We start from the raw sequence: 24,004 nt of genomic DNA, 5'->3' as shown, positions 1-24,004 counted from the left end.
TGGCATATTTTCTGAGGGCCATGTCCCAAAACTTGCCACTAGAAGCAAAACAGTGGACAGAATACAAGAAATTGAAAACGTAATTCTATGCAATTCTAAGAAATAGAAAAAGAAAGTAATTCTAAAAAATAATAAAGTATTATCCAGTTCAGAGGAATCACCTACTTGTATTATTCATAGAAAACATTTCAATGATTCATTCATTAATCTACCAAACAATTTTAATTGAGCTTTTACAGTGTATATGTCAGTGGCTCGGGGAATTGGGACACAGAGATGGATAGTTAAGGATCTCAGCCTGAGAAGCCCTTGCACCACAGTGATGAGTAGCCCCTGCTTGCCGCAAGAAAGCCTGCACGCAGCAACGAAGATCCAACGTGGCCAAAATTAATTAATTAATTAATAAAAAATAAAAATAAAAAGAAAGTTTAGTAAAGTGACTAGACATAAAAAGAACATACACAAATCCATCCCATATACTAATTTAAAAAAAAAGAATAAACATCTACAAAACAGCAATGAAACATATGCATAGCGAGAGAGAGAACAGGAGAGAATATATTTAATACTAGTATATAGTAGTATACTATATATTATACTATATGGATACTAAATATACACATATATACTTTTATACTCTTTACATAAGTATATAATACAGTATATAATCCTATCATGAAATGCACAAAAAGCCTTTACAAAGAGAACTGTAAAACATAATTAAATGATATTTAAAAGGATTTGGGTTTTAAAAAGACACACAGTTCCTAGCTGGGATTACCTAATATGATGATGACAACTGTGTCTCAGTGTATGTGCAATACAATTCCAGTAACATATTCCAAAGGATTTTTAACAAATGTGAATATTTAGAAGTCAAGAAAATGTCTGAAATTAGTCTGTAATCAGAAAAATTTAGAGAAAGGAGAATGACAGGGAACTTACAGCTACTGAAACAAACTATCAGCTAATAGGTTTAAAATTATGTGATACGGACACTAAACAGGCCTGCGGAGGAGGGGGCAAGAATGTGGGGGTCGAAGAAGACCCCCAAGTTTCTTGCCTGGTTGGTAGACGGCTGCCACCACTCGGTATGAAGACTTCATGACCAGGAGGGATTACTGGATCTGGAGGGAGGGGTGGGTATGTTGAGAGATGCTCCCTGACATGACTTAGATTCCTATCTCACCTCTCTGCATGTCTTTAAGTCTTCAAGAACATTTTTGATAATATAAACTGTGACACACACATGTACTCACACACACACACACACACACACATGCAGATTTTTTTCAAGGAGGTCATTAATTTTGTCCCACCAATGCAGCTTCAGGCATTTTCTGCTTCACTTTAACTTTCTAAAGTGTGAATGATTTTGAGCATATCTGGCATACGACACACCCTGTGTTCTACTTAGCTTTCAGTCTGCCACTTTGAAATAACATAGGAGGTAATAACAGTTTTCCAATCAACATGTATTCTGTAATTTTTAACTTATGTAAATGAAAATAGGTATAAACATGGTTTACAGTGATGGGTGATTTCACTGAGTTTCAGATTCCATGAAAGCTCCAGGTTAATAATAGCTCCAGGAAAAAGAAATCAACAAAGTCAATGCTACTTATAAAATGATATAATGTGTTCTAAGGATATTAAGGGTTGTTTCAATTGCTTTTTTTCCTATCAGTATTCATTCAGTTAACAATAAGTGAATGCTTTATATCTGTAAATATAGGACATAAAAGTAAAGATGGAACGTGGGGCCTGCCCCAATTTCTATGCTGATTTCTTCCACTAGACAGATAACCCAGAATAAATAAAACAAAACTGATCCACTACAAGAAGCAAGTATGGCCCAGTGCCCAGGTCAACTCAAGTTTCTAAAAATACAACATCATTAAGTTTATAATTAATAAAAGTATTGAGGAGATGGATTGGAACATTGACACCATCTTTAAAAAATATGTCTTTGTTTAAACAGTTCCTGTTTAATAGTCCCCATTCTCTCTTTGAATTATTTGCAGTTGTCATGCTGTGATTAATAGGAATTATTTGATAGGTTCCACCTTACTTTCTCTCCCTCCCTTCATTCGTTCCTTCTGTCCTCAATCCATCTACTTTGGAGGGACAGTGCATGGCATCTGTGGATGCCATCTTAAGTTGTCCACGCTGGATGTTATATTCTAAGAGCCTGCATCTTTGGTTGGGAGAGACAGAAAAAAAAAAAAAAAAAAAAAAAAAACCTTTGAGAAAGCACCTTATTTTACCACGTCTTAAAATTCCTCATTTGGGTCACCTGGGGAGCAGCCTGATACAAGCTTAGAAACATAGCTTGCCACCATCCATGTGGGTTAAAAAATAAAAACTCTCCATCACTGAAGGGCTAATTTGATTTGTTTACAATACCAAACAGGCCCCACACAAACTATTTTATTACTGCTACTGTATTTAATTTGTCACATTAAAAACTTATTTTTTTATAAATTTATTTTATTTATTTATTATTTCTTTATTGGCTGTGTTGGGTCTTCGTTGCTGCACACGGGTTTTCTCTAGTTGTGGGGAGTGGGGGCTACTCCTCGTTGCGGTGCACAGATTTCTCACTGCAGTGGCTTCTCTCCTTGTGCAGCACAGGCTCTAGGCTCACGGGCTTCAGTAGTTGAGGCACACGGGCTCAATAGTTGTGGCTCGCAGGCTGTAGAGCACAGGCTCAGTAGTTGTGGCACACGGGCTTAGTTGCTCCGTGGCATGTGGGATTTTCCCGGCCCAGGGCTCGAATCCGTGTCCCCTGCACTGACAGGCAGATTCTTAACCACTGCGCCACCTAGGAAGTTTCAAAAACTTTTTAAATCAATGTTAACTATTGATACACGGTGTTCATTCAAAAGGCTTGTAGTCTTTTAACATGGGGAATCAAAACCTCACTTAGATCTTTTGGTTGAGTTACGATTCTAAAAAGCCAAAATAGAAAGAGTGTAATAATGATACCTCATGTTCACCACCTGTGGCCACACATTCAATAAGCAACAGTATACATTTATTGTCATATTTTTCTTTTTCCTTTGTGATGTTTGTTCTGATTGTAGACGTGTAGTGTTATATCTGTCGAATCTAACAACTAAAAAATTTGAGCTTGCATTTTGTGTGTCCTCTCTCGAATTACATCTTTTTATTCAGTCTTTTTTATTTCATTTTACAAAGCACACACCCATGATGTTGGGGACAGAGGGCTGGTTTTACACTATAGATATTTGTGTAGACAATAACAGCTGATAGATTCATCTCCAAACGCCCTGGTTCCTAGTTGCTCTAGACTGACATGGTTCTATTTTTGTATCTGAGACTCAGATGTGACACCTTGAGTTCTGAGAGCCTGGAGAGAAGTCCAGAGCATTGACTCGGCCTGGGCAGGGCTTCCTGTGGAAGGACAGGCAGCTGGCTTGGGAAGAGGGGTGAGTGACTCCCCTGGTCTGACTTTTCCCCTCAAGCACTCTGCCCTAGGCTGCTCCTGAGACATTAAAGCACTCAAGGTAAAATGGATTCCCTTTCTTTTTCAAATTCTTTTCCCATTTAGGTTGTTAAGTAATATTGAACAGAGTTTGAAAAAGAATTTGTGTCATTAATACATGGCATTTGTTATACTATCCTCTTTACACTTATGTATGTTTGAAAATTTTTCCTTAATAAAGTTTCTAAAATGTCAAAAAAACAAAAACAAAAAAACAGGCAAATGAGCAAGCAGATTAGTGGTTGCCAGGGTTGGGGGAGGGGAGTGACTGCCTAATGGGTATGGGATTTCCATTTGGGGTCATGAAAAAGTTCTGGAACTAACTAGTCATGATGGTTGCTCAACACTGTACATGCACTTAATGTTGACGAACTGTACACTTTAAAACTGTTACAATGGTAAGTTTTATGTAATGTGTATTTTACCACAATAAAAAATTTGGATTGAAAAAAAATAAAGGATAGATACTTGTATATGTATAACTAAATCACTTTGCTGGACACCTGAAACTAACACAACATTGTTAATCAACTATTCTCCAATATAAACTAAAAAGTTTAAAAAAAAAGGAGTCACTTCACAACGTTGCCCCAGGCGAAGTGTGAGAGTAGCTAATCGGATGCTTGTTCAAGGTTCCTGTAAACACACAGTGAAAAGGCGAAGGTAGGGAATCTGCTTCTCCTTCCCATTCAGAAGCCCCACACCATCTCCCTGTGTTTAGGAAGGAAACTCAAATCAACCTGGTCTGAACCAAACTAGTATCTGTCCCTCTAACTGAAACTATCCCTAACCGTAACCTGGTGAATACCGTCTTCTTTCAGGGGGGTTGCCCCCCCAGTTCTGAGCTTGTCTCTGGAGTCAGGGTCCCAGACTCGCCCCCAGCTTCCATCATTTACCAACCTCTGCCCCTGATCAGCCCTTGTTTCCCTCTGTGAGTCTCAGCTTCCTCAGCCGGGGGTACTGCTGGTCTCTTTCTCCAAGGCTTGTCTGGAGGATGAAATGAGATCATGCACACAGGAAAGCCCTTGTCCGAGTGCTGGACACAAGGAAGGGGTCATGAGAGAGCACCCGCATTGCAAAGGTGCTGGTGACAAGGACCAGGAGGGAAAGTGGCCATTTCTTAACTCAGAAAAGGTCCCCCCAGGCCTCCTGTCCCTGGATTCCTTGGACCGGATGACCCACCGCCCCCAGGGTTGGCAGGTATGGGTCAGTGAAGGATGAGCTGCTTGGTGCAGAGGTAACTAGAAGAAGGAGAAGCACGACTCAGTACAGCACCTGCCACTCTACCAGGCACTTTGTTAAGACCAAACTGCTCTCAACCCCCTGCTCCACCTTTTCCTGGCTGTGTAAACCCGGGGAAAGGACTTCACCACAGGTTCAGTGCCTCAGTCTCCTCGTCTCTGAAATGGGAGCACAGACAGTGCCTCTTCCCAGAGTCCGTGCCTTAGAACTGTTATGAGGATTAAAGATTTAATACAAAAGGTGCTTACACCTGAGTCAGGTGCCTAGAAAGCATTCTGTGATTAACTAGTAAACAAAAAGTTTAAAAAATGACACAAAGCATCTGCTGGTTTTCCTCCTCTGTCACTTACCACTCCTCAGCCTCCTTGGCTGTCTCCTCCCATCCCCAGGGTCTTAAGGTTGGGCTGCCCCAGAGCTCCGTTCCCGGTCCTCCCTTGCTTTCCTCAACGTGTTTTCGCCACCTTGGCGCTCACCTCCAGTTTCCCAGCTGCGGACACCAGCCCTGTGCTGCTGTCCGAGCTCTTTTCTGGACTCCAGGCTCAGGTATCACACCCTCCTACGCATCACCCCCACCTGGAGGTCTCACAGACTCTGACCCCTAGTAAGTGGACTCCCACCTGCTTCACCCACAGTCTGCCCCTTCTCACGTGGGTCCAGTCCTCCTTCCAGCAGCTCGGTCCCCCATAACTCCTCTTTCCCGCAAGCCCCAACTTGAGCCCATCAGGGAAGGTTCCACCTTCAAGAGGCATCCTAGGACCTCAGCCCCTCTCGCCACCTGGCTGCCACCACCTGCCTTGCCTGAGTGCACTAGTCCCTACGTTGCATGTCGCACCCGTCCCTCTCCTCTTCATAGCCTCTTCTCACAGCGGCCAGGGGCTCCTTTCACAGAGTCAAACACATCACGCTTCTGCACCAGACCCTGGATGCTTCCGTTTCATCTGGAGAAGAGCCAGTGTCCTGACACTGGCCTGCCTGATCCCACATGACCTAGGACCCCAGACCCTCCCTCACCTCCTCCGTCCCAAGCAGCACTCCCCTCCAGACACATGGGCCGTGAACACACTGCCTTCAGACCTTTGTCTTCAGTCCCATCTGCCTGGCGTGTTCCTCGGCAAAACTCAAACATGTTTTCCATTGTTGCCTTCCACGACTATTCTACCTAGAATTATAACCCCATGCCACCCTCCTCAGGCCTGAGCCCTACTGCTTCTTACTGCCCAGCATCTCTCACCTTCTCACAGACTCTAATTCCCTCACTTACGGTGTTTACTTTCACTGGAACAGAAGCTTGGCAGGGTCGGGGATATTTCTGGGTTTTGGTCACTCTTGGATCCTAAGTGCCCAGAGCACTGTCTGGCACACAGCAGGAGTCCCAGACATATTTTCTAAATGAACATCCACAAAATAAAATCTCCTAAGGGCTGGATAATTAACTGAAAGAGGTTGATTAACTTACAAAGTCAGGATCTTAACCCAGACCCACGTCCTCTTACCACAGCCTCCATCTCCCCATATTAAATGTGCATTCACCCCTCTCCCCCGACTGCTTCAAGGGATGCACTGCTCAGCAGTGAACCCACGTCAGAGAGCTGCTGGAAGGCCATCACACAACCAGCATTTAAAGAGCAAATTTACTAGGTCAGAGAGGAAGACAAATGCCGAGGATTAGCAAGTGCAGTTCATCAGTTTCCAGGAGGAAGCTCAGCTCACACAGCTGAGTGTCCATAAATAGTAATTCCTCTGTGCTGGCCATGTGACCAGATTGGACTCTCTCAAGCCCCTGCACAATCCAGTGACAGGAGGAAACACCGTTTTCCCTCGTGTCCTAACTACCAAAGCCTCATGACACCTTGGCATCCTGTAAAAGGAGTTCATGATGATCGTCTGAAAGATCTTGTTTCCTCCTGGTGAAGGGACAGGCTTTGCTGGGAGACAGAGGTCTACTCACCAGGATAAAGACAGTAAAGAATATGACCACGATCGCCGCTGTGATGAACAGCTTTTTCCGGGGAAACACGGAAGCAGGAAGGAGAAACACCAGCGCGAAGCAGATGGCGCCGCGGAGCCCGCCATAGGCAATGATGAACTGGTCCTTGAAGGTCAGGGGAATGGTCCGGAACCAGTTAATGACCTGAGTCAGGACAAAGACACCTGAGAAGAAAAAACCAAAGGAAACAGACTGCATGAGGTCAGGACACGGGAACATGAAGATGCGTTTTCTGGGCTTCTGTTTCAGGGCAAGGTGTTTCAGAACAGGTTCCTTTCCCAGTATCCTGCCCACGCTCCTCTGCCTGGGTCGCATCCCTGGGCTCTTGGGCCTTTGTTGTTTCAGGACAGTGGGTGAGAATGTGAAACCGAAGATGCCAAGAGAGGTTAATTCCACTTAAAGCAAAGGCATGAAAATACTCCAGGGAGAAAAGAGTATGTTAGGATGCGAGGAGCAGAGGAGAAAAAGGAAGAGGACGTGGAGAGCGAGAAGGAGAAGGAGGAGGAGGAGTAGAGGAAGGAGATAAAAAAGACAAGAACCCAGGACAAAGAAGAGAAGTAGCAGCAGCCACAAAAGGGAGGGACAGACGGAAGGGCCCGTCTCTCCGTGCGCGACACCCAGTGCTCATGGAGGAGACACGTGCTCATTACCCAGCGCCCTCCAGATCAGGCAGAAGGCCAGGGTGAAGCAGACAAAGGCCCAGTTCCACTCGTGGTTCTTCCCGACGGTGGACACGCCCATGAAGATGAAGATCAGGGTCTCGCTGACGCTGCTCAGCATCTTCATGAAATACTTGATGGTCGTGTAGGATTTCTGAGACACGTTTTCTTCCACATACTTATTCATCGTCATTGCACAGGCTGTGATTCTGCAAGAAGAGATGCAGCTTCGATTTAAACAGGACAAAGGTCCTAATCAGAACATGAGTCAGCACTTAGCTAAATGGTGGCCCTACCCTTTGGCCTGCGACTACAGCATCACTGATTGATTTTTATGAGTGAATGTGACTTGCATCCTCGGAAACCCTACTGTCTCTGGAGGTCTTCACCAAGACCCATGGTTCCACCTGCCTGGCTCTGCCCAGCCTTCTAGCCTGTGGACGTGGACTTCAGCACCATCAGCTATCCCACCAGTATCGCAAATATAGAGAAAAGAAGTCCATAATAAATTCAAAACCCATTATCTTCCTATAAAGCCAGTTCCTTCTTCTCTATTCCTTTAGTGCCCCAAAGGCTAGGCTATTGCCTAAAACCCTGAACTTGAAACTATGGTCACACTGGAATTCTCTCTTCATCTCCTCGGTGACCCTCACCATCTAACTGGTCACCAATCGTTTTCTATCCCTCATCCTGAATGTCTTGGACCCACTCACTCTTTTTTACCCCGATGCCTTAGTTCTGGGTCTCATTTCTACTTATCTACGATATCTACTTCTGGGAAATTCAAAATGTATTCACAGGCTCTGAAAATTCCTCATGGGAAGAAAACTGTTATGCTTGTTTCCCCAGCATTTCCAAACCTCCAGGACCACAGAGCTCTTCGTGTCCTTTGACATCTATTTTTTTTTAACTTTTTATTTCATATTGGAGTATAGGTGATTAACAATGTTGTGTTAGTTTCAGGCATACAGCAAAGTGATCCAGTTAATGCATATACGTGGATATATTCTTTTTCAAATTATTTTCCCATTTAGGTTGTTACAGAATACTGAGCAGAGTTCCCTGTGCTCTACAGCAGGTCCTTGTAGATTATCTATTTTCAATATAGCAGTGGGTACATGTCAATCCCAAACTCCTAATTTATCCCTGACCCTCACCCTTCCCTCTTGGTACCCATGAGTTCATTCTCTAAGTTTGTGAGTCTGTTTCTGTTTCATAAATAAGTTCATTTGTATTTTTTTTCAGATTTCACATATGTGATATCATATGGTATTTGTCTTTCTCTGTTTGACTTTCTTCACTCAGTATGATAATCTCTAGGTCCATCCATGTTGCTGCAAATGGCATTATTTCATTCTTTTTGATGGCTGAATAATATTCCATTGTCTATATGTACCACATCTATTTTACTACTGCACCTCTGCACACTGTGGGGATGGAAGGGCTCAGGATGCAGCCCACACTCCCAGGATGGACACTCAAAGCTGTGCACACTCTCCCCTCAGTGACAATTCCAGGTCCCCCCTGCATGCACTGCTGCCACCCCTCTCTCCACCCAGCACACAGCACATGCTCAACAGTCTGTAATTTCCCAAAGTGGCCCTGCTCTGTGCTATCTTCTCAGCTGGAATGCACCCCTAGCCAACTCAAAGGCCACCCATGGGTGAGGGGAGGAATTTAGTACGAGCTGGGTGATAGTTCATATCAGTTCATAGCAGGTTCCATTTAAAGAGACAGAGTTACTAGAAAGTACCAAAGGGGCATCATTACCCAAAGGGCACCGTAGAATGAAACAGGACAGAACCTGAGTGACCCACCCGCCTTCCACTGAGTGATAACTGTGTCAGGAGCCAATCGCTGGTCATGGTCTGCGAAGTTTCCCACCTTCTCAGAACTCTAGAGCTGCAATGACCCTACAGGCTCTTTCCTGACCCCCTTCAACCACTGCACTTAGTCCCCCTTACCCTGAGATGTCTGATGTTTTACAAAAATCCCTCTACCATGAGCATAAGGATAAGCAGAAGAATGCAAATCTAAGGACGCTCCAAGTTAAGACCTGAACAGGTAACCATGAATACATCTCATTGCAAGGAACAGACCTGTTCCTTCCATAGAAAACATGTGTATCTATTTTGTGCCCTCTATGAAAACAAAACAAAGACCCTGCCAAGCCAAGGACCATGCCTTTAGCCTCAAAGTCACTGCCTGCCAGATATTTCTTTCAGTTTTATATGAGTGAGGAATGCATAATTCCTGTGGCTCCGGAAGCAAAGAGAACCCTACTAAATGGACCAGTACAATTCAGCAGCACAAACACACAGCAAAGCCTGTGAAGAACTGAGGGCTTATCTAAAAACAGTTCACGTCTATAGAACCTCCACTCTATCAGGGATGGTACAAACGCTTTGTATGACTTAATGTTATTTAAACTTTCTCACAAGCCTCTGAGGCAAGTTCTGTTATGGTTCCCATTTTACAGATGAGAGAACGGAGGCAGACAGAAGCCCAGTGACTCAAGGTCACGCAGCTAATTGATGGCGGTGCCAGGATTTTAACCCAGGCAGTCGGACTCAAAGCCAGCGCTGTTAGGGACCCAATCCTCCCTCTTTCTGAGCTCTCAGTGAGCTCGATTTTCTCTGATGAGAGCGGGGTCCTCTGCCCCTGCGGAGCCCATGTGCATCCTTTCTCAAGTATGAGCCTCTTTGTATGGCTGCAGTAAGAAATTAGCCACAACTTAGCGGCTTAAAATAACACAAGTTTATCATTTTACACTTTCGGAGGTCAGAAGTCCAAGATCACTTTCACTCTCTTCTTGATCTGGGGCTAACATCAAGGTGCTGACAGGACTGTGTTCCTTCAGGAAGCTCTAGGGGAGGCTCCGTTCCTGGCCTTTTCTAGCTTCTGGAGGTTGCTCACATTCCTAGGCTCCTGGCTGCGTCATGCTGACCTCTGCCTCCCTGGTCCCATCTCCTCCTCTGACTCTGACCCTCCTGCCTCCCCCTCATAAGGATCCTTGTGATTTCATCCAGCCCACCTGGATAATCCACTATTCTTGCCCCATCTCAAGATCTCAACTTGATCACATTGGCGAAGTCCCCTTTGCCATGCAGGGTAACATATTCCCAGGATCTGGGGACTTAGATTTTGGGGGCCATCGCTTTGGGGGCCTGGCCACAGTGTTGTTGGCATTTGCCTCCCTTGTTTGGTGGCCATGACCAAGGGTGTGTCCCCCGTGGGCATGGCCAGGGCTGCTCACGTGTGCTTGGTGACAGAAGCTAGCAGGAGCTCTGTCACACTGGCCTGACGCAAAAGCCTGGACTCTCCCCTAGCACAGCAGGCAACAGACACTGTTGACAACACTGGCAGGTGGCATCACTGCCAGCACCATCTGAATATACACCACTGGTTAACGGCATTTCTGAACATCTTCACCTTCCATATTTTGGCTCAATTTTTCCCTAAAAAGTAAGAGTTTCCCAATACAAAGTAATTAGGGCAAAAGCCAGATCACACTGTTGAAGAATCTGAATCATATGTTTTATTAAGAAAAAACATACAGCAACACAAACGAATGAACCTGTCTTAAATATTGCCAATATTTCAATATAAATATTGAAAGCTTGTAACAATAATGGCCATCATTACTTCTGAAATCCTCTAATCCCATGCAAAAGATGCTTTACAATGGTTTGACTCGAAAGCATTTAAGCTTAGAGACAAATATGGAGAATGATAAACCTCAAATTACCCACCACTCAGTTCTATCCAATCACTTTTTTTAAATTTACCTGTTTAATTTAATTGAATATAGTTGATTTACAATATTGTGTTAGTTTCAGGTGTACAGCACAGTGAATCAGTTATACATACATATATGTGTTTCTTTTTCAGATTCTTTTCCATTATAGGTTATTACAAAATACTGAGTATAGTTCCCTGTGCTATACAGTAGGACATTGTTGACTGCACAAAAATTTTTTTTATTGGAGTAAAGAAGACATATACATGGCCAAGAGGCACATGAAAAGATGCTCAACATTACTAATTATTAGAGAAATGCAAATCAAAACTACAACGAGGTATCACCTCACACCAGGCAGAATGGCCATCATCAAAAAGTCTACAAACAATAAATGCTGGAGAGGGTGTGGAAAAAAGGGAGCCCTCCTACACTGTTGGTGGGGATGTAAATTGGCACAACCACTATGGAGAACAGTATGGAGGTTCCTTAAAAAACTAAAAATAGAACTACCATATGATCCAGCAATCCCACTCCTGGGCATATACCCAGAGAAAACCATAATTCGAAAGGATACACGCACCCAAGGTTCATTGTAGCACTATTTACAATAGCCAGGACATGGAAACAACCTAAATGTCCAACCATGTTTACTTTCAGCAATAAAACATCAGCTATAGGGTTAAAACCCCTACATTTCTCATACTATTTCCCTCTGTCCTTCTTGGATTTAGTTTTTTTTCATCATTCAAAACGTGATTGTTAAAAGGCTAAAGAAAGTTGTTTTTGTGTATGTGCTAATCATTTCCCTCTGAGATCACATTCACATCATTCACTGGGAAAAATATAAACCACAGAGGCAAAACATCATCTTTGGTTCATTAAGTGAGCAATTAAAAATTTCTGTTCAGAAATTATTGAAAAATATAGCTTTGATGTAGGGATAAAAAATACATGAATTATATATGAATGTTTGTGGGGTCATTTTCCATTGCTTTGTATCCTTAACATGACACCAGAGCGATGCTCCCATCTGCCAGACACCTCCCTGTAACTCAACGCCGCCTCCGACCGGCACAGGTGCAATCCTCCAGGGGAAAGAACACCCTCAGCAGGTACCAGAGGCCCTAGAGCCCGGCAGCAGCCTGTTCAGGAAATGCAGGTGTGTCTATGAGCTGGATGCACTGTATAAGCTGGGGACAAGTGTTCCAAGGGTCACATTCTGGTCTGTCACATACAGCTCAATGCACATGGCCTCTCAAGCAAAGGCCAGGAGGTGTTTCATTGCAAAGAGGGGTCTTTTTTGTTGTAGGATGCTCTGACCTACATCAAACCACCTCACCTTCAGTAATACCCCATGTACACAAAAGTACAAATGAGCTAGCCTCCCTTCAGTTAGGGAGGTACACACAATACAGTCTCCCTGGAAGAGAGAAGGATAAAACCTTCCTGTCCTTTTCCTGAATCATCATGTACAGCTGATAGGATTAACCATCACCATAAGTTCAAGTCTCCTTCATTTTTCTAAAAGAATCATGAGAAACTTCCAGAGCTGGGGAATGGTGCAGGCTGCAGCCTTACTGGGTTTGGAGCTCGTGGGCAGGAGTGCCTTGGGTAGGAGGTCACATCACAGCAAATCACAGTAGCACTGAAGCACATACAGAGAGGGGAGCTATCTTTCTCCACAAAAGTGAACTCATGAAACTTTCACATCTAAAATCTACAGCCTCTCATCCTCATTCCAAACATCACTGTGATAATATCCATACCAAAATAATAACCAAAAATAACTCATTACATTTTAGAAAACCCTAGCTGAATTTCTTAACTCTAAAGCCTCTTCAAACATAAAACCATCGGCCTTTACTATTCTCAGTCTGACTTTACTTTTATCAGCTCGTGTCATTGAATCATCTTTCTCCCCAATTTCCACGCAAGTCTCTCTTTCCTAAACTTCCAATTTAGTTCACATGATCGTGAATAACAACTGAACATCAACCAACATTTTCTTACCATCTACTCTGGGTCAAGTTCTGGGCTGGGATCTAGGAAGATGAAAGCAAATAAGAAGAAGCTTCTACTTTCATGAGTTCGTGGTCTAAGGGGAGAAAGAGTCACGGAGAGGTGACTATAACACAGCACTGCTAAGCACCACAAACGGAGAAGGGGAAGGATGCTTTGGGAGCGCAGGAAAGGAAATCGTCACTTCTGCCACAAAAAAGAGGGGACGTTTGAGCAGAATCTTCATGGGTAAGAGAGAGCTCCCTGAGCAGGAAGAAGAGAGAAGTGATCAGGAAAAGAGGACATGTGCAGAGCCATGAAAGAAATAAACAAGTTAGGATATCAGGGACCTCCCAAATGGACTCTGCTGCGGGGAAGAGAAGGGAGAATAACGTTAACAGGTGATGCTACAGAAGTAAGGGGCCAGGTAATGACAAGTGACGCTCTTATACGTCATGCTTAGGAGCCTACTGTATAGGCTGGAGGGGAAAATGTGAGATTACACCTTCCATCATGTAATTCATGTTTATCTCCCCACCCCAGCTGGAAGCTTCATGGGGGGAAAAGTGTCATCAGCGCTTATCACAGTGCCTGGCACCTCAGTAACGTGTTTATATCCGTGACAACATGGCTTCAAGGATGCATTGTTAATAGGAACAGGGGTGTGTCATGGACAGATTTGCATTTTAGAAGGATGTGTGGAGGACAGATCTGGAGCGGCAAGACCTAGAGCTTGAGGTCAATTTGTTTCCCACGATGGGTTGTTGTTGGTTTTCAAAATCCACTGCAGCACCTACCCACGTAAGCTCCCCAAACAGGTCCACGTTTGGACAGGTGTTAGGTTCCATTCCATGGGACCCCACGGAAGTAAGGTTCACACAGAAGTCACTGGTGCCCTCTGTTTCGTTATTATCTTGCCTCACATTATAGTTTTATATAAACGCGGGGTGATTATCCCCACTTTAGAGACGGAGACGCTAAAGCACTATAATTAGTGGTTTTTACAGGCACTGGCAATGGAGGTTTTCTTTGTCGCCCTATCACTCTCAATGCAGCACAGAAAATATTCAGGCCAGCTAATACTGTCTCAGTCTTCGGGGCGGGGCAGGGGGACAGGCTTTCTATGCACATAATCTGCCATTGGACTATTCTCAGAATAGAAAACTTCAACCCACACATTTTTCTATAGTACTCCATGACTCCGCCCTGGCGGTCAATGAATCAATGTTCACTTCCAAGGATGTTCACTTCCTTTCCACCGGAACGCACGCGCTGAGAGTGGGAGCTAGCCTTCATCCACACATAGCATGGCTCCCTGCACGCAGTGGTACCAAGTGAATGTTCGCCTGATGCTGGCTGAATCTGACTTAATGGAGACCCATAGCCCTTCACTGGGCAGTCGGCATCTGTTGACACAAAGGGAACAGCATGCACACAGATGGCAGGTGGTGAAGGCAGACCTCTGGTTGTGAAGATAAAACATACACATACCTTGTCTGTGTTTAATTACATAAGGTGTAGCCATGACTCAGTTAATTCAGTTTATAAATACAAGTGCTTTCATTTTTTTGAAGAGTAGTCAATTCTTTAATTTCGATTCTCACATTAGGAAACCTGTTCTGTAATCTGAACGGTTTTGAATTAAAACTAAGCTGATAGAAAGAATGTTGCAAAATTCTTTCGTGTCTGTTCCATGCCTGTGCGTGATCTTAAAAAGTATGGATTCAGTTTCAGGAAATACAGCCCAAATTACAACTGCGTATTCACCATAAAGTCTTTGCCAAACATGAAAGCATACTCCACTACTCAGTGCCAAGCATGAGCAAAGATGAAGGGCAATTGAAACGCTTTCTCTGTATTGATTAAAGCCTGATCTATGGTGACTCGGGGTACACTATACATTCTTAGAATAAAGTACTCACTCATGTGAGGTAAATTAATTATTTCAGGGCACAAATTTACTGTATAATGGATTGCCTCTTCCAGGAAACCTGACATCCAAGAGAGAGCAAGTTTGACATATGAGAAAGTGAAAAAAAAATTGTTTTTTGAAGAAATGTTCAACCACAAAAATTGAACAACCTTTCTTAAAACATCAAGATGAAATAAATTCAAACAATTATAGATGCTTGATTATTCATGCAGTCTTGCCCATTTCATGGATTCCACATCTTTTGTTTTTTTTTTTCTCCTTTAGATGCTTTCAATTCAATTCAGCTATTGTTTGTAGCTCATTCCCTGGCTCCTAAAGCAATCTTGGTTTTGTGGAAAGAACACACAAGAGATCACAGCCCATGGTCAAAAGTGTGATGAAACACAAGGCATCAAGGGACCCACGGTGTCCACTGACTCTGGCTGGGGACTGTTGATGAAGGCATGAGAGGGAGCAAGACTGGACCAAGATCTTGACGATGGAATTAAAGTTTTCCAGCTGGAGAATGCCTGGTGGGCATTGGGGGTGGGCCGCAGGCGGGTATGAGAAACAGCCATGGGACGACCCTGTACCAATGAACATGCAGAGTGTTCTCAGGATTCAAAAGTACAGCTTGTGGACCACATGATTATGAGAAATCCTTGGAAAAGACAAATGCCGCGCCCCCATCTCAGAGCTATGGACTCAGAATCTCTGGTGGGGGCCTGGGATTCTGCATCTGTAACAACCTTTCCAGGTGATTCCTAAATACATCAAAGTTTGAGGAAACCAAGGGAGCACAGGCAGACGGTTCAGAGGAGGAAGAATGAATGAGAAAAAGAGCTGACACTTGAATCCTGTTATTTAAAGATTTATTGGAGAGAGAAAATAAGGGCTAACACAAGATTTGAGGACTCGTGTGGATTGAGTTACACTTTCCCACCTCTTTTCCCTTCCCTTCCTTTCTCTAAATTCCATTACTTGTACGTTCCCACCTCCTCTTGCCTGGACTACTGCGCAGGCGCCTTCACCCTGCTGCCGGCCACATGTCCCCACCCTCCTGCCCGACAGAGATTCCTCAGCCCTGGGGTGTCCGGTGAGCCTGAGGCCACACCCTCCAGCTTCCACCCCAGAGTACTATTCAAATATTATCAGTGTCATGTGGGATGGTATAAAGGGGTTAAAAGCTCTCCAATCACATATTCACTAGAAAGCAGAAATAAAGTGTGTCGCCTTCCTGCTTACAATTTCTAAAGGCTCCTGATTGTCTACAGAACAAGACAGGCTATGAATTTGCTTGGGGTGGGGGAGGGAAGGATTGGGAGGTTGGGGTTGGCAGATGCAAACTAGTATATACAGGATGGATAAACAACAAGGTCCTACTATATAATAGCACAAGGAACTATATTCAGTAGCCTGGGATAAACCATAACGGAAAAGAATATGAAAAAGAATATATATATGTATAACTGAGTCACCTTGCTATACAGCAGAAATTAACAAGACGTTGTAAATCAACCATACTTCTGTTAAAAAAAAAAAGACTAGGTACTTGCCTCTCTCATCACCCTAGACTCAGTTCTTAGATGTAGCTGAGCATTTCACCTGGAAGGCTTCTGCCACTACACAGAATGCCCTTCTCTCCATCCCTGAAGCTTCAATCTGGGCATCCTAGCCCACTCCCACTGTATCACTTCTATGCTTTATTATCAAGGACTGAGCTCTCCTTCATGACTTGTAGTCAACACAGATGGGGATGGCTGTCTCCTTCCAAGTGAGTTTACACTCCCTGCTTTCTTCTGCTATCTGACTCATTTCTCATGGGACACAGTCTGGTCCAATCACAGTTCTCCAAATCCCTGGGCCAATCACAGTCCTTCTTTTGAAATTTCTTCTACCCTGGGCTAGTGGGATAGATCTCTCTTTATAGGGACGAGGTTGTAGAGATATAGAACCCAATGTGTCTGTGACCTTTGTTTGATGAGAAGGAAGTCATCACATAGAGGAATACAAAACTGAAAGAGAAAGATGGTCCAGGTGGCATGGGAGTCCCTGGTTCCCTGACCCCACGGTCAAATCTACAAGAATTTATTTATATGAGCCAATACATTCCGCTTTTGTGGTGTAATCTGGTTTGATTTGGGTTTCCTTTACTAACCCAGAGGCTTCCTCTATTGTCTGAGCTGGGCTCCTGGTTACAAGGACTCTGGGTGACTCCAGTTATCTCACATAGCTGGGGGTTAGCTGTGAGCATGCAGTGGGAACACAGACTCTTGGCCCCTTGGCCAGTCCCCTGACAACACTGAAGATGCAGACCATATGCGGTTGAGGGAAGGGGAAAGTGAAGAGAGAGAGAGAGAGCACGTGTGGGCACGAAGAGAAACACTAGAACATCAAAACGGTCATGGAGTCTCCTGGCCAGGAAACCAAGCGAGGAAGGCTCGGAGCTCACACCAGGCTGGTTTCCTGCCCTGTGCAGGGCAGCTCACCAAGCGGGCTTCCACCAAGGTCAGGGAGCAACAGGTTTTCCTTGGGGCACTACCTGTTCTTGGAAGAGCAAACCTCGCCCCCTGCCCCGTAGCTGAATTCCCTGGTCTAGTGCCCTCACGAAAGGAACGGAAATGTGATTTTAGTCGTGTGTCCAAAACTGGCATACTCAGAAGTTCGAGGTGGGTTGGTCACTGTACACTGTGTTTCACTATCAGTTTTCTGAAAATTTTTTCATTAAGCTGGTTAAATACAGTATTTATTAGATTTACTATGCATGGTACTAATTCTTCCTCAAAAACTTAACTTTTCTCTTTGCATTTTACTTAAACTAAAATTATTATTCTTTCAGTACAACTGATAAACACAAGAAAAGACTCCAAAAACATGTTAGGAGATGGGGAGAGACTGAGGAGCTTTAAAAAATCTATCCCTGATAATCTTCAACAATGGGATATTTCCTTTTACTTAGGTTCTGTTTTGTTTTGGTTTGGCTTTTTTTGTTGTTAACATTTTTGTAATATAATTGCCTTAAAATATTATGTTAGTTTATACTGTACAGCAAAGTGAATCAGCTATACGTATACATATATCCCCTCTTTTTTGGATTTCCTTCCCATTTAGGTCACCACAGAGCATTGAGTATAGTTCCCTGTGCTATACAGTAGGTTCTCATCAGTTATCTACTTTAAATACAGTATCACTAGTGTATATACATCAATCCCAATCTCCCAATTCATCCCACCCACCCTTTCCCCCTTGGTGTCCATACATTTGTTCTCTACGTCTGTCTCTATTTCTGCTTTGTAAATAAGATCGTTTATGCCAGTTTTTTCAGATTCCACATATATGCATTAATATATGATATTTGTTTTTCTCATTGTGACTTACTTCACTCTGTATGACAGTCTCTAGGTCTATCCATGTCTCTACAAATGACCCAGTTTCTTTCCTTTTCATGGCTGAGTAATATTCCATTGTAAAATCAAGTCTCTTTCAAGTCTACCTAGAATAAGGTTGCTTGGAAATGACACACTTCAGAAGCCACCACAGACCTTGGGAGAGAAAGGTCCCAAATTATATCATTTTATTCATTTGCTCTTAAATAGAAATCCATAAAATATATTTCACAAAAGGAAACACTTTATGGTAGCATTTATTATGACAGTATATTTAATTTTTGTACTATGTTTTTAAGGACTACTGTGAAGTACCCCATATGCTGTTTCCTGTGTTCTTAAATACCTTAAAACACCTAATTATAAACTGCGTAACTGAACCATATGGGCTCATGTAATTGAGAATTCACAGGCTGCATAAATTATATTTCCCATACTGGGTGCAATATATAGGTATTATCAATCTTAGATGGTCTGCAGGGCAAATATGGGCAAAAAAAGAGATTAAAATAGTGTTCTAAATGTTCTTTTACCTCTAAGAAGATGGGGTAAGAAAATGTATTATTTTGAACACTAAATACTGTATAAGGTTGCAATGTCAGTTCATGAAAAATATGAAATCCCCAAACCCAAGGCATCCGTTTTAAAGGGATCTGCTCATCCCTGTAGCAGTGATAACTTTTCCTCAGAGAGAGGCCCACCGCTGAGCCGGGTTTCAAAGGCGCTTATATCAAAACCCCTAGATGTGGGTTTGGGGTAACATTTTTCATTTTTTCACAGTGATTTCCATTTGACTTCTCAATAATCACAAGCCACCTCAGAAGACCCCGCCACTCTCCTTCCAGTGATTCTTCGCTTCCTTTCGGACCTTCCTGCTCTCAAAGAAAGGCTCTTTATAAACTGCACGATTACCATTGAGGGAGGGGATGCACGTCGATTCTCTTTTTTCCCATTTTTCACACCCTCATTTTTTCTTTTACTTTATCAAAGAGAAGAAAACATGTTTCAACGAATCTTCAAATAACCAAACAGCAAAAACTAACAGTGAGCGCTATGGAACAAAGCTAACAGAGATATGATACAAGCCATATATGTAATCTTCCATTTCCTAATAGTTATGGTTAAAAATGTAAAAAGAAACTAGTGAAGGCAACTTTCATGATATATTTATTTAATCCAACAGAGCTAATATACTGTCATTTCAACATGCAAGCAATATAAAAAACACTAATGAGATATTCTATAATCTCTTCCTACTAAGTCTTGACAATCTGGTGTATATTTTAAACTCAGAACACACCTCACATTAGACTGGCCACATTTTAAGCACTCAAAAGCTTCACGTAGCTGATAACCATGATACTCGACAACACTCAGGGGAAAAAAAAAAGTGACAGCCCACTGGTTTTGCTCTGCCTTCAAAAAACCAAGCAAATACTGGAGTCCGCCAGCTGAATCTATTGAAAGTTTAAGCCACCCAAATCAATGGAAATAATTTCCTGAATCATTTACACTGCTCTGGGCAGATGATCTCACTTATATCTGGAACCCAAAAAAAGCAAAGTCACAGAAACAGTCGATTGGAGGTTGCCAGGGATTTGGAGGGGGTAAAAGTGGTCACAGGCTACAAACTTCCAATTATAAGACGAATAAGTCCTGGGATCTAAGGGACGGTACAGTGACTGGAAAATCCTGGATGAGATAGTACGTTCGATAGTATAGGCAGTTAACAATACTGTATTGTGTACTTGAAAGTTCTCACCACACACACACAAAGAAGGGTAGCTACGTGAGGTGATACATGTGTCAGCTAACTTTATGGTGGTGATCCTTTTGCAACATACATGTATTATCTAATCATCACTTCTACACCTTAAACTTACACAATGATGTATGTCAATTACATCTCAATAAAGCTAGGGAAAAAAGGGGGGCTATAATTTCAAATTCCTTCCTGCCTTTTCTAGTTTTGCCCTGCAGGTGAGGCAAAATTATATAAAAGAAAACAAAAGATACAACAGAAAATAAAAGAGACAAAAGTCATTAAAAAATAATAACATGGTTTTGTTTGTTCCTTTTTCACTTTTTTCCTGAACATGTCCAGAAAATGAAGGGAGATACGATTTGTCTTTGTATTATTTAACTAATTTCCTGCCTCATTTTACTATCTTCCTCGCCTACCCGCCCCCCACTCACTTTAGTGTTTGAGGTGGTCATATAAGATTTTTTTTTATATTTTATTTTGGCAGTTTTAAAATACACACTGTTCTTCCACATTTATAGGTTTGTTATTTAACAATTTGATTTAACTTAAATAGAACTGAATTGGTCACTTTAAAGAACTAATTTTTTCTCTTGTTTTTTTGTTTTGTTTTTTTGTTTGTTTGTTTGTTTTGCCTCGCCGAGCAGCATCTGGGATGCAGGATCTTAGTTCCCTGACCAGGGATCAAACCCACACCCCCTGCAATGGAAGTCCAGAGTCTTAACCAGTGGACCACCAGGGAAGTCCCCATACAAGATTTTAAAGAGGTCAGTTTTGACCAGTCAGAGCTATTGGTGAAGAAATACAGCATTGTCAAAAATAAAGCTTTTATTTGCCAAGACAATGTAAGGTACAAAGAGACAGTGAACAGAAGAGGAGACACCGTGACATAGATGGAAGACTGTGTTACAGTCCCCTCTCCTTCCCTCCAAACTCGACCTCCCTGCTGTTCTTCGTGATCCAGTGGGTTGATGTAAACCGGATGCTCCATCTCTGAGGGTGAGAGCCTGGCGTGGCAGGGACTAACCCCACAGAACAACCAAGCTTGGCCCTGAGCCTCCCCACACTTCTTCTCCCTCCCCCTCCCCCACTATAGGCACGCTCATTCCAAAGCTGTGTGCTGATCTTGGAAAAAGAGACCTCCTCACCTGGAGCGACTTCAGCTTTTAGACTCAAAGCCTCTTCCTGAAAGCACGTTCACTAATACTCCAAGCATCAAAGTCTAAAGAACTCCCTCTTCAGGTCAGAGCTGGGTTCTTACTCATTCTTGCTGTGCAGCCCGTGTCAGGTGCACCAAAGCCTTCCCTGGGACCACTCTTTGGGGTAGTGGCCGTGGGCCTGAGGCATCTGGGGAACTCCAAGAGGAATCTTTGTAGTCACTGATATTTTGCAGAGCAAGTGCTTCTTTGTTCATTTTGGCCTGTGTTGTTAGAAACAAGATTATACCGTGCATATTTAGGATAAGTTTCTGTTTGTTTCTATAATAAAAAAATGTTGAAGTGTTTCAAGTTCTAAAGTGCTTTAGAGAAACACTGCTTAGAGAGGAGGGAGGTAGAAGTGTGTAAGTTGATGTGTAGGCATGCACGGATGCCTCGGCACCTGGACTTGGTCCTGGTCTACAGCATCCTCTACCCATTCTCTACCTGTCCTGCTCCAGGAGCCCCAGCTGGCCTGCAGTGAAACCAATAGGTACTCTGCATGCTGGCTGCAGGATTAAGCCAATTCTTATGCACCGGACAGTCTTTAATAGCCATTTCTTCTAAAAAAATTTTTGTTTGTTTCAGGGGAAGATGTGAGGTGTTGGGTTAGGGGTGAATTTGAAGTTTAAAGCTCCAGCTAGAAATAAGATGATGTGGCCTTCTCGCTCTCTATTTTTTCAAGCTTTAAGATCAATTTGTTTTACATGGAGGCCAGGCCAGAGACTAGGTGATAACTGATGATTTGTGTGCAGACTAGCATTGATCCAGGTTGCCTTATCCAGATTGTTTTGTTAAAGCTCCAGGTCACATTCTTATACGAAGAAAAACATCCAGTAAACATGAGAAAAAGCTAGGGAAAATTAATAGAAGATACCTGTCTTACATTCAAAATAAACAAACCATCAAACACACTGTTTTGGATCATGTCTTATGAATGTCCTGAAATGTCATGTGCTCTTTTTTCCCCATATTTTGAGAAGATCAGTAAACGTGAACTAGTCATTCAGGCATGTAGGGCTATAATTTCATATGATTGTATCTTGAAGAGATGGTCTTCTAACTGCTACAATTGATGGGCAAACCAGGAGCAACCAATAGAAGCTACAGAGGCAGACAAAAGCATGTTTTCTTATTGTTCTCAGAGTTTTCAATAGATAGTAATCACCAATTCATACAAAGGAAAACAGGAAGGAAAGGGAACACGATCTTCACAGCTTCAGCAGTGACCACTTCTGTCCAGCAAGATCAGCCCCGCTCCTTGACTTTATCCCTGAGCCTAGCATCCTGGAAACTTCCGTTAAAGTCTCATTTTAAAATGTCATTGAAAGGTGCTTGTCTTTATTGTTAGAGTGGATATTGGGACATATCCTGGACGGGCCTGATAAATGGAGATCCAGGGCCCAGGTCTCACCCTACAGCCATGGTTTTTGCCCACTAGGGCCTCACTTTACTCATTCATAAGATGCAACTGGTAATAACTGTTTCCTACTTTCTTTGCAACAATTCTGCGAGAATAATTGAGACACCAAATGGAAAATATTTTAAGTGCCCTCTAGAGAAGAAAGACTAAGGAATTAATCCATTAATTCCAAAGCCAAAAGAAAACTAAAGAACACTGGATGCTTGCTGTCCTATCAGAAGGAGGACTTGGCCATTTTTTGAAATTCCTAGAGCACAGCAAAGAGAAACCAGTATTTCACAGCAGGTTGTGTGGGATGCTGTGGGAACCAAGCATCTCCCTCTTCAGGACCGTGGGTTTTCAGCATCCTATTGGCTGGATCCCAGGGCAATGTTGGGGTACAAGGTGAGGACCAGAAAGGTGCCTGATGTCCATGAGGGGGAACAAAATCCCAGCTCAGTTTATGTCCATGTGGATCTGATTTTAGGAATCACCTTAGGCATCTGTTAGTGTCCTTGGGTAAGAGGGACAATGGAATTATCTGAACATGAAGTCCAAAACACATGAGCCAAGACACGAATTTCTAAAATCAATGCTATGAGTTTCCTCTCCATCCCCTACACCAGGGCTGTGATACTTGAAGGGTCCAATGCTATTGAGATATGAAGGTTTTTCTGTAGGAGACTAGAAATTTTCCCTTAACGTTAGCTCCAGAGCTGTGGAAACGCACTCTGAAACATGCGTATACACACAAACACACACACACACACTCTCTCTCTCTCACACACACACACACACACACACAGAGGCACTTTCCCTACTTCAACAAGTTATCCTAGCACAGAAATGAGCATAAAGATATTAGAAAATTAGAAAACAGGAACTTCATCTACCTCCTTAGTGTTTGAAGCTAAACCTCTCCTGAACAGGAAGACATGGGCGCAAATAATTCCTTAACATTAAATTAAGACTTGAAGTATTAGGAGAGACCACAAAGGGTAAAGAAAACCTAAGAAGGTCCAGAAGTCAGCTCTCCAAACAGCTTCTAAGACAGAGGAGGAGAAGACAGATGGAACTCCACCTCCTATTAATTTAAGTTACTTGTTGTCAGTGAAACTCTTATCAAATCACAAGTTCATGACAAAAAATAAACAGCAGCGATAGAAGGCTTTGTGGATGCCAAGGTACCCTGCTTCCAACATCTTTCCGA

General features: G+C 42.9%; 1 protein-coding gene across 1 annotated transcript in view; it reads right to left on the bottom strand.

Moving 5' to 3' along the window:
• SLC9A2 (solute carrier family 9 member A2) overlaps positions 1–24,004 on the bottom strand; it is a 98,050-nt gene that overhangs the window by 19,434 nt on the left and 54,612 nt on the right. Inside the window, exons 4-5 of the mRNA XM_057741857.1 lie at positions 7,388–7,605; positions 6,699–6,901 (exon numbers count right to left, since the gene is read on the bottom strand). Of these exons, the coding sequence (XP_057597840.1) occupies positions 6,699–6,901; positions 7,388–7,605 (421 nt within the window). The remainder of the gene's footprint in view (positions 1–6,698; positions 6,902–7,387; positions 7,606–24,004) is intronic.

The sequence above is a fragment of the Hippopotamus amphibius genome, chromosome 7 (assembly GCF_030028045.1).
Source record: "Hippopotamus amphibius kiboko isolate mHipAmp2 chromosome 7, mHipAmp2.hap2, whole genome shotgun sequence".
NCBI classification, from domain to species: Eukaryota; Metazoa; Chordata; class Mammalia; order Artiodactyla; family Hippopotamidae; genus Hippopotamus; species Hippopotamus amphibius.
The sequence above is the reverse complement of the archived record's forward strand: the minus strand, read 5'-3'. Positions and strand labels throughout refer to the sequence as shown.